The 10511-nt window shown below is 41.3% G+C and overlaps 1 protein-coding gene across 1 annotated transcript; it reads right to left on the reverse strand.

Moving 5' to 3' along the window:
* Positions 1-3554: 3554 nt before the first annotated feature.
* On the reverse strand, positions 3555-4547 carry LOC117251283 (trace amine-associated receptor 1-like). Its single transcript, XM_033617455.2, has one exon. It carries the CDS (start codon positions 4545-4547, stop codon positions 3555-3557), a length of 993 nt encoding a protein of 330 aa, XP_033473346.2.
* Positions 4548-10511: the final 5964 nt, after the last annotated feature.

Consider the following 10511-nt stretch of genomic DNA (forward strand, 5'->3'; position numbering starts at 1 on the left):
GATCACTTGCATTCAGGACTGAGAGAGCCATGTCAAGCTTTGTACCCACATCCATCCGGCTCATGAATGCCTGACCTATGTGTGTATATGTGTATGTATGTGTACATGTAATTTGTATGTACAGTACAGGCCAAAAGTTTGGGCACACCTTCTCATTCAATGCGTTTTCTTTGTTTTCATGACTATTTACATTGTAGATTCTCACTGAAGGCATCAAAACTATGAATGAACACATGTGGAGTTATGTACTTAACAAAAAAAGGTGAAATAACTGAAAACATGTTTTATATTCTAGTTTCTTCAAAATAGCCACCCTTTGCTCTGATTACTGCTTTGCACACTCTTGGCATTCTCTCCATGAGCTTCAAGAGGTAGTCACCTGAAATGGTTTTCCAACAGTCTTGAAGGAGTTCCCAGAGGTGTTTAGCACTTGTTGGCCCCTTTGCCTTCACTCTGCGGTCCAGCTCACCCCAAACCATCTCGATTGGGTTCAGGTCCGGTGACTGTGGAGGCCAGGTCATCTGCCGCAGCACTCCATCACTCTCCTTCTTGGTCAAATAGCCCTTACACAGCCTGGAGGTGTGTTTGGGGTCATTGTCCTGTTGAAAAATAAATGATCGTCCAACTAAACGCAAACCGGATGGGATGGCATGTCACTGCAGGATGCTGTGGTAGCCATGCTGGTTCAGTGTGCCTTCAATTTTGAATAAATCCCCAACAGTGTCACTAGCAAAACACCCCCACACCATCACACCTCCTCCTCCATGCTTCACAGTGGGAACCAGGCATGTGGAATCCATCCGTTCACCTTTTCTGCGTCTCACAAAGACACGGCGGTTGGAACCAAAGATCTCAAATTTGGACTCATCAGACCAAAGCACAGATTTCCACTGGTCTAATGTCCATTCCTTGTGTTTCTTGGCCCAAACAAATCTCTTCTGCTTGTTGCCTCTCCTTAGCAGTGGTTTCCTAGCAGCTATTTGACCATGAAGGCCTGATTGGCGCAGTCTCCTCTTAACAGTTGTTCTAGAGATGGGTCTGCTGCTAGAACTCTGTGTGGCATTCATCTGGTCTCTGATCTGAGCTGCTGTTAACTTGCGATTTCTGAGGCTGGTGACTCGGATGAACTTATCCTCAGAAGCAGAGGTGACTCTTGGTCTTCCTTTCCTGGGTCGGTCCTCATGTGTGCCAGTTTCGTTGTAGCGCTTGATGGTTTTTGCGACTCCACTTGGGGACACATTTAAAGTTTTTGCAATTTTCCGGACTGACTGACCTTCATTTCTTAAAGTAATGATGGCCACTCGTTTTTCTTTAGTTAGCTGATTGGTTCTTGCCATAATATGAATTTTAACAGTTGTCCAATAGGGCTGTCGGCTGTGTATTAACCTGACTTCTGCACAACACAACTGATGGTCCCAACCCCATTGATAAAGCAAGAAATTCCACTAATTAACCCTGATAAGGCACACCTGTGAAGTGGAAACCATTTCAGGTGACTACCTCTTGAAGCTCATGGAGAGAATGCCAAGAGTGTGCAAAGCAGTAATCAGAGCAAAGGGTGGCTATTTTGAAAAAACTAGAATATAAAACATGTTTTCAGTTATTTCACCTTTTTTTGTTAAGTACATAACTCCACATGTGTTCATTCATAGTTTTGATGCCTTCAGTGAGAATCTACAATGTAAATAGTCATGAAAATAAAGAAAACACATTGAATGAGAAGGTGTGTCCAAACTTTTGGCCTGTACTGTATATATATGTACATGGCTCATGAATGCCTGATTTATGTATGTACATGGTTGTTTACACCACTCCTTTAACTTGACCATGGATTGCTTTTATTTATTTATTTACTATCCATATTTTTAACAATTGTTTTTATCATTACCTATTCATCATGTACTCATTGTGCTGGCAAGCTTTCTTCTCTCCAATTTTTGACTGTTAATTGATGGTTGATTGTTGGTATTTGCTGAATGCATGGGGTATATTATGTTGCATTGCTGGTTATGTGAACTGTACACGCACTGATGCTCTGCACAAATGAAGTTCCTAACGGATAAATAAAGTTCTTTGAATTGAACTGAACTGAACTGAGGGGCATCTAATCTAATCTAATCTAGTCTGATCTAGTCAAACCCAATCTAATCTCACCACTGGCTAGGCCCTTTCCAAATCAGCATGCTTAGAGCCAGCCTTCTGTTTATGGAGGGTCTGGCAGCAGTTAGGGTCGGAGACAGGTTAGCAGAGCTTTTTAGCTGCCACCCTACAGCTGGTTGCTTGTCCCCTGACTAAGTTTTATGGGGCATGTCGATGACTGCACATTAACAGAATGGATGGACTGTGACTAGGGTATTCTATCCAGTTCTACCATGTTCCATTTTCCTTTCATGGGCATCAAGGAGGTGAACCTATCCTTCCAGGACGAGATTGATTACCTCTCAGCAGCGATCCTGGACATGTTATGCCCACTCATGACAAAGGGGTTACACTCCGCGTACTTTCTGGTTCCCCACGAACTGGGCAGAGCAGATGCAATTTTCCCTTACTGTTCCCCCTCATGGGGCGGAAGACAGAAAGCATTTAATTGTTTAACTTTCAACCTGAACAAACCCCCTAAGTTCTTGGACACCCCTTTTCCTCTTCCATTCATTGACTGGTAACAAAATAAGTGGGCCTTGATAACGTTAACTGAAATCCACAAAGCAAAACAAGACTGTTTAACTTTTTCAATGTACATGTAATATGATTGAGTAGTGGTTTAACACTCTTCACTGAGTTTTATTGTTATGATCTTTTTGTAGTGAGGCTTACAGGGTGACATCAACATTTGTGCCTTCACCACCAGTTGAAGTTAGTTCATGTTTCACAAACACAAGATCTTGCACACAAATTAACTATCCCCCGTGTCTATCCTGGGCCACAATCCTACACAAATCATGTACACACTCACACACACACACACACACACACACACACACACTTACTTTGCTTAGTAAGATCATGTTTTGTGTTATTATATTATGAATAAATACTTTTTGAAAATACAAGCAGCCTATTTAATGTTACACAAGAGTGACTGATTCCACCAACCTCTTCTCAATGTCAAAAATTCCAAAATTGTTCAACCTGTACTATTTATATGGTAACTTTGGCATATATATATATATATATATATATATATATATATATATATATATATATATATATGTATATATATCATTAATCGGAGTTCCAAATTAATAACTCAGTTCATGAAGTGAGTAAATAAGTGTTGGAACAAGCACACTCAGATAGTCTATACATGTAGATGAAAACATAGTGTCTTTAAGCCGTTTACATGGTTGCATAAACTGACATCTCACTATAATGCACCTCTGTACCTCAGTCAGTATTACACCTTAATATTTAATTGTTACTGCATGATTAAACAAAGAAAAAAATATGCTGAGTCACAGGTTGCAGAGTCTAATGACACATATTTAATAATTATTGTGACAAATTTCATCAGTACTGACTTGTATGTTGGCCATTTCAGCACTCCACAGAATATGTCAAAGCAGTTTTGTATCTGCAAAATCACCTTGAAATATTTTCCCAGAAATGATCATTCTGAAAGCTGACCTGAACCAGCTGTAAAAGAAAGCATAAATAAATGGATTGAGCATTGAATTTGACAGTGCAAGCCAGTTAAGAGTTTCAAACAGAGGAAGTGGCACTGACACATTATCCAAAAGCTGAAAAGTAAAACAGAGAAAGAAAGGAGTCCAGCACATCAGAAAAACTCCCATAACTGTTGCAAGAGTTTTGGTGGCCTTTCTCTCATTTTTACCTACAGTTGCTCCACATTTTGTGCTCTGACATGTTGTGTTCCTGATGCTGCGTGCCTGTCTCTCTGCCACAAGGAAAATCTTCAGGTAGATACAGAGCATTATGATCACTGGGAGGTAAAATGAGAAAATGGGTCCCAAAATTTGTGCAAGTAGAAGATCAATAAAACAATTATCGTCACATTTTTCATGGTTTAATCCTGGAATTAGAAAGCCAATGGCTACTAAAACAGACACACTCCAGCTGACCAGGATCATGACCACAACAACTTTAACATTTATCTTAGTTCTGTATGTCAGAGGCTGACACACTGCATAATATCTGTCTATGGAAATACAACATAAATTCAGAATGGAAGCTGTGCTCAGTGTTACATCAAAGCTATCTCTCACTTTGCAAAATAAATGTTCATAATGTAAACATGAGCTAAGAGAGAAGGCCATGCTGAGAGGAAAAACTACAAGACCAACAAGCAGGTCAGCTACAGCCAGAGAGAGGATGAGAGAGTTTGTAGGAGTGTGGAGCTGTTTGAAGTAAATGATAGAGATTATTACCAGAAGGTTTCCACATACTGTGACAACAGATAATGACCCAAGGAAAATAAATATTAAAACACATATTGTAGAAGGAGTGCTTGTCAGTCTGTAGGAGACGTTATATATTTCATAACAGGGATGTATGTCATTCACATCAGTGCGGCTGACTTCTGGTGCCATGTTTCTTTATTCCTGTAAGAATGTCCATTAAGAATAAATATTTTCCATGAGGAACCAACAACATTAATGCATGAAAGATGTATGTTTATCTTAAAATATTTTGATATTCATGAATGTTAAACTACAATGATAAATTTCTAGAATAAAATATTTTGTTTGTCGTACCTTTTAAATGCTCAAGATAGTTTGCAGTATTGATGGGTGTTCTTCATTACAGTGCCACTGTGCACACTGTTTTTATCAACCCCTATCTCATTACCATAATGACTACACTATTATTGTCCAATCAGAAGTGAGACTTTTTATTGTGATGATATTAGATGCCAGAGCAACATACAGAACAATAGATGAGAATACTTTTAAAATCTCGTTTGAATCCTTTTATTTTGCCAAATGGAATGGGAAATCCTATTCACACTTTGACGTTTGAAGCACGACAGAACAAAAAAGAAGGTGGTGTTTGTGCCTTTTTCAGAGATAGATTTCTTTATAAGAAGCTATCATTTGGTGAGTTCTCATCTTTTGAATATGTCATTTAAAATGGAAATGAAGTTCATTATTGAAGGTCATTACAGATGATTTCAATATACACATGGATAATGTCTGTGAGAAAAATGCCACAGAACTTTCTGCCATACTTTACACATTTGATCTTCCTTAACATGTGAGAGAGCCGACCCATAATAGAGGACACACTCTAGATCTTGTCATTACTGAAGGTGTTAAGATGTCAGATGTCACTGTGCTTGATATTGCTCTATCATGATTTCTGTGTATTTGTTGATCCGTCATTGACTCCAGAAATTGTCCATGGATCAGCAAATGTTGAAAAAAGTACTTTAATGAGAGCACCAAAACAATTTTCATGGAAACTATCACATTTGAATCTGCCATTATTTCAAATCATGTCATCATCAGAGGTTGTCTACCAGCAATTAAGCAACTTTCTGAAGTTGAACAATTGCTTTGATAGGTTTCAGTCAGGGTTTCGGCCCCATCACAGCACTTAGACTGTGCTCTTAACGTAAAAAATGATATTCGCCCAAACACTGACTCAGGCAAAGTCTCTGTTTTAGTGCTGTTGGACGTAAGTGCTGCTTTTGACACAATGGACCACACAGTTTTGTTATAAAGACTAGAAAATTGGGTCGAACTTTCTGGAACTGTCCTTAAATGGTTCAAGTCATATCTTCATCACAGGAAGTACTTTGTCTCGATCGGTAACTACAAGTCAGAGCAGATGGCCATGGCATGTGGGGTCCAACAGGGATCCATTGTGGGACCCCTCTTGTTGAATCCCCATATGCTTCCATAGGTCGAATCATACAAACTAGCCTACCATAATTATGCAGATGACACACAAATATACAAATCACTTTCATCAGGTGATTATGGACCTGTAGAATGCATGTTTCACTGTACTGAGCAAATAAATGACTGGATCTGTCAAACTTTTCTCAAACTCAACAGAGATAAGACCGACATAATTGTTTTTGGACCACTGAAAGAAAGATAGAGTGTCAGCTCTCACTTCAAATTCCTCTTTCTTATTACTAAGAGTCAAGGAAGAAACCTTGGTGTTATCCTGCACTCAGATTTAAATTTTCACAGCCACATCAAATGTGTAATGTCATCTGCCTACTGCCATTTAAAAAACATTGCTAGAGTCAAAGTAATAAGGTCAAAGCAAGACCTTGAAAGGCTCACCCACACCTTTATTTCCAGTAAATTAGATTACTGCAATTGTCAGTTTGTAGGACTTTCAAAAGAAGCTGTTTGGCAACTTCAGCTTATTCAGAATGCTACTGCTATGGTCCTGACAAAAACTAGGAAATAACCACATTACTCCAGTTCTAAAATCCTTACACTGGTTACCTTATCTAAGGCTGGTGCACTGACCATCTCAAATGCATCACAAACCAGGAATAACCTCCCAAATGATGTTCGTCAAGCCCCGACTCTGACCACTTTTTTTTTTTTTTTAAAGATATTTTTTGGGCCATTTTGCCTTTAATGGGCAGGACAGGTAAGTGTGAAGGGGGAGAGAGAGAGAGGGGGGATGGCATGCAGCAAAGGGCCACTGGCTGGATTCGAGCCCGGGCCGATGCGGTTACAGCCTTGTACAGGGGGCGCCTGCTCTACCACTAAGCCACCGACGCCCGGACTCTGACCACTTTTAAGTCAAAGCTAAAAACATTCCTATTTTACACTGCCTAGTCCACCCTGTAATGACTGCAATCTTATTTAACAACTAAATTTTAAATCATTTTAAATAATCTCTATATCTTTGCACCTCTTGTCTGAACTTTTGCTATTTTTAATGATTTTTTCTATTGTAAATCAATAAGTAATTGAAGGAGGCAGGTGGGGCAGTGCATGGGTTACAAAACACTGGACTTTCCCCATGGAAACTGGTGTTCAGAACTGTGTGAGTCATTTTAAGCAGCTGGAGTCTGAGAAAAAATAACTTCATTCACTGGGTCAACTGTCGGCAACTTTTAAGGTGGAACGTTTACTTATACCATGCGGGGAAACAGAAGACAGCGTAACCACTGTTAGCACTGGGCTAACGGAAGACCACCAACACAGCTTACCAGAGGCCAATCCAACGCACCAGGCCCAGTATTTGGGCCTGCACCAGTTAGTCTCGCTGACCAACTCTGACTTGTCTGTACGGCCTTATAATAGAATCTACTCTCCGCCGTGGGCTCCCTCTGTGGAGCCCTCACGAGTAAGTCTCACCCTGTGCTACTGTCTCTGTTTACCTCACCGGCCTACAGCTACCACCACAGCTATGACCCTTCACCTGTTTCAGCTCCATTACTGGCCACAGTTGTGTTTATTCCTCCCCAGAAAACCTCCACCGACCCCACTGTGACATGCCTCCACTCACCTCGCCTGGTTGTGACAGCTGCCACCAGCTGAGCCAGAGGATCAACAAGCTGGAAGGGAGGGTGTCCATGCTGTACCAGCTGAGGGTAGAGGAGCAGATCATGGACTCGATGGTCGTCGCTTTGGGTCCTGCTGCTAACTCCACATCCACGGGAGAACTAGACGCGACTGTCCCGCTCCTGTCTCCAAACAGCGCAGCCATCACGGCCACAGCTCACTGGTCCTGGCAAGGAACGAAGCCCAAGGCTCTGGTTAACTTCACTCCCACTTCCAGGTCCCGTCGGGAGAAATCGTGGCCTAATGTCTGGAAAAGTACACGAGATGGAAAGCCTCACACAGCTCACCTTCGTCTCAGCCCCTCCAGTTGTCCAATATGTTTTCCATCCTGGATGAGGATCATTTTCCGCCACTTAAAAATGACAACTCTCCTCTGCCATCAAAGCCGGCTTCCTCCATTCAATCACCCCATCAAAAGCTCCTGAAAGAGGCCGTGCCCAAACGCTCTGGGGTTCCTCCCCGCTCGGAGCCGGTGTCGGGGAATCTCTCTCCTGGCCCAACTGCTGCTGTCCCCTCCACCAACCTGGTCCGTCCTCACTCCACGTCAAACATTATTGCGAGGGAACGCAAAAGTATTGCGAAGTAATGCAAAACGTATTGCAAGGGAACACAAAAGTATTGCAAGGTAACGCAAAAAGTATTGTGAGGGAACGCAATGTATTGCGAGGTAACGCAAAAGTTATTGCAAGGGAACGCAAAAGTATTGCGAGGGGATGCAAAAGTCAGTCCAAAAAAAATCTCCTGACATGACCTTTAAGGGGCTCTGTACAGTGGTATCAGTGGTGTAAGGAGCACGTTCTCTAGATAAATGTGAAGAAGACAAAGGAGAGATCCCCAGAGATTATATTTCAGAAGGAAGACAGATTCTGTCCCACAGAAGACTCTCAGTGGGAAGGCTGTAGAGAGCATTAGCAGCAGTATCTTGGACTATGATGAACAACACACAAGTCATCTTCACAAAGTGCCAGCAGCAGATCTACATCCTGGGGGAGGTTGAAGCAACTGAATGTGGCCCCTACCATCCTCGACAGCTTTTGCATCTGGCATATAGAGAGTCTATTCACCTTCTCCTCTCTGGCTTGGTGTAGCGGGCTCTGAGAGAAAAACAAGGCCAAACTGCAGAGGGTCTAAACTCTGTGGGAACAATGCTTGACCCTCCAGCAGCTCTATGACTAGAGAACTGTGAAAAAAGCGAGCAAGATTCTGAGGGACTCGACACATAACCTCTGCACCTGCTTTCAGATCCTTCCCTCTGGCAGGAGATATGCTGCTCCATTAATAAAAATGAGTGGGGGCAGAGCCAGCTTCATCCCCTCTACTATAAGACTTCTTAACATTCATAATGACTTGTCTCCTCCACATGGAAGAACTGGACCTGTTGTGACCCCTGTGTAACACACACACACACACACACACACACACACACACTGAACTTAATCTGCAGAAGGAGTTGCTTTTGTTACTATGAAGTATTCTACCTGTAGAGTCAGCCTGTGTACAACAATATTTACTGACTATTTGAATGTTGTGTTATTTATTGTAGTATCTTTTGTGTTGTGTTGACCTGAGCAGAATGAATTTCCCACAAGGATAATAAGGGGCATCTAATCTAATCTAATCTAATTTAATCTAATCTAATCTAATCAAGCCCAATCTAATCTCACCACTGGCTAGGCCCTTTCCAAATCAGCATGCTTAGAGCCAGCCTTCTGTTTATGGAGGGTCTGGCAGCAGTTAGGGTCGGAGACAGGTTAGCAGAGCTTTTTAGCTGCCACCCTACAGCTGGTTGCTTGTCCCCTGACTAAGTTTTATGGGGCATGTCGATGACTGCACATTAACAGAATGGATGGACTGTGACTAGGGTATTCTATCCAGTTCTACCATGTTCCATTTTCCTTTCATGGGCATCAAGGAGGTGAACCTATCCTTCCAGGAGGAGATAGATTACCTCTCAGCAGCGATCCTGGACATGTTATGCCCACTCATGACAAAGGGGTTACACTCCGCGTACTTTCTGGTTCCCCACGAACTGGGCAGAGCAGATGCAATTTTGCCTCACTGTCCCCCCCCTGGGGCGGAAGACAGAAAGCATTTAATTGTTTAACTTTCAACCTGAACAAACCCCCTAAGTTCTTGGACACCCCTTTTCCTCTTCCATTCATTGACTGGTAACAAAATAAGTGGGCCTTGATAACGTTAACTGAAATCCACAAAGCAAAACAAGACTGTTTAACTTTTTCAATGTACATGTAATATGATTGAGTGGTAGTTTAACACTCTTCACTGAGTTTTATTGTTATGATCTTTTTGTAGTGAGGCTTACAGGGTGACATCAACATTTGTGCCTTCACCACCAGTTGAAGTTAGTTCATGTTTCACAAACACAAGATCTTGCACACAAATTAACTATCCCCCGTGTCTATCCTGACGCCACTATCCTACACAAATCCTGTATACACACACACACACACACACACTTACTTTGCTTAGTAAGATCATGTTTTGTGTTATTATATTATGAATAAACACTTTTTGAAAATACAAGCAGCCTATTTAATGTTACACAAGAGTGACTGATTCCACCAACCTCTTCTCAATGTCAAAAATTCCAAAATTGTTCAACCTGTACAATTTATATGGTAATTTTGGTGTGTGTATATGTGTATATATATATATAATTTGGATCTAATTTCGGAGATCCAAATTAATAACTCAGTTCAAAAAGTAAGTAAGTGTTGGAACAAGCACACTCAGATAGTCTATACTTGTAGATGTAAACATAGTGTCTTTAAGCCGTTTACATGGTTGCATAAACTGACATCTCACTATAATGCACCTCTGTACCTCAGTCAGTATTACACCTTAATATTTAATTGTTACTGCATGATTAAACAAAGAAAAAAATATGCTGAGTCACAGGTTGCAGAGTCTAATGACACATATTTAATAATTATTGTGACAAATTTCATTAGTACTGACTTGTATGTTGGCCATTTCAGCACTCCACAGAATATG

The sequence above is a fragment of the Epinephelus lanceolatus genome, chromosome 13 (genome assembly GCF_041903045.1).
Source record: "Epinephelus lanceolatus isolate andai-2023 chromosome 13, ASM4190304v1, whole genome shotgun sequence".
Classification (NCBI taxonomy): domain Eukaryota; kingdom Metazoa; phylum Chordata; class Actinopteri; order Perciformes; family Serranidae; genus Epinephelus; species Epinephelus lanceolatus.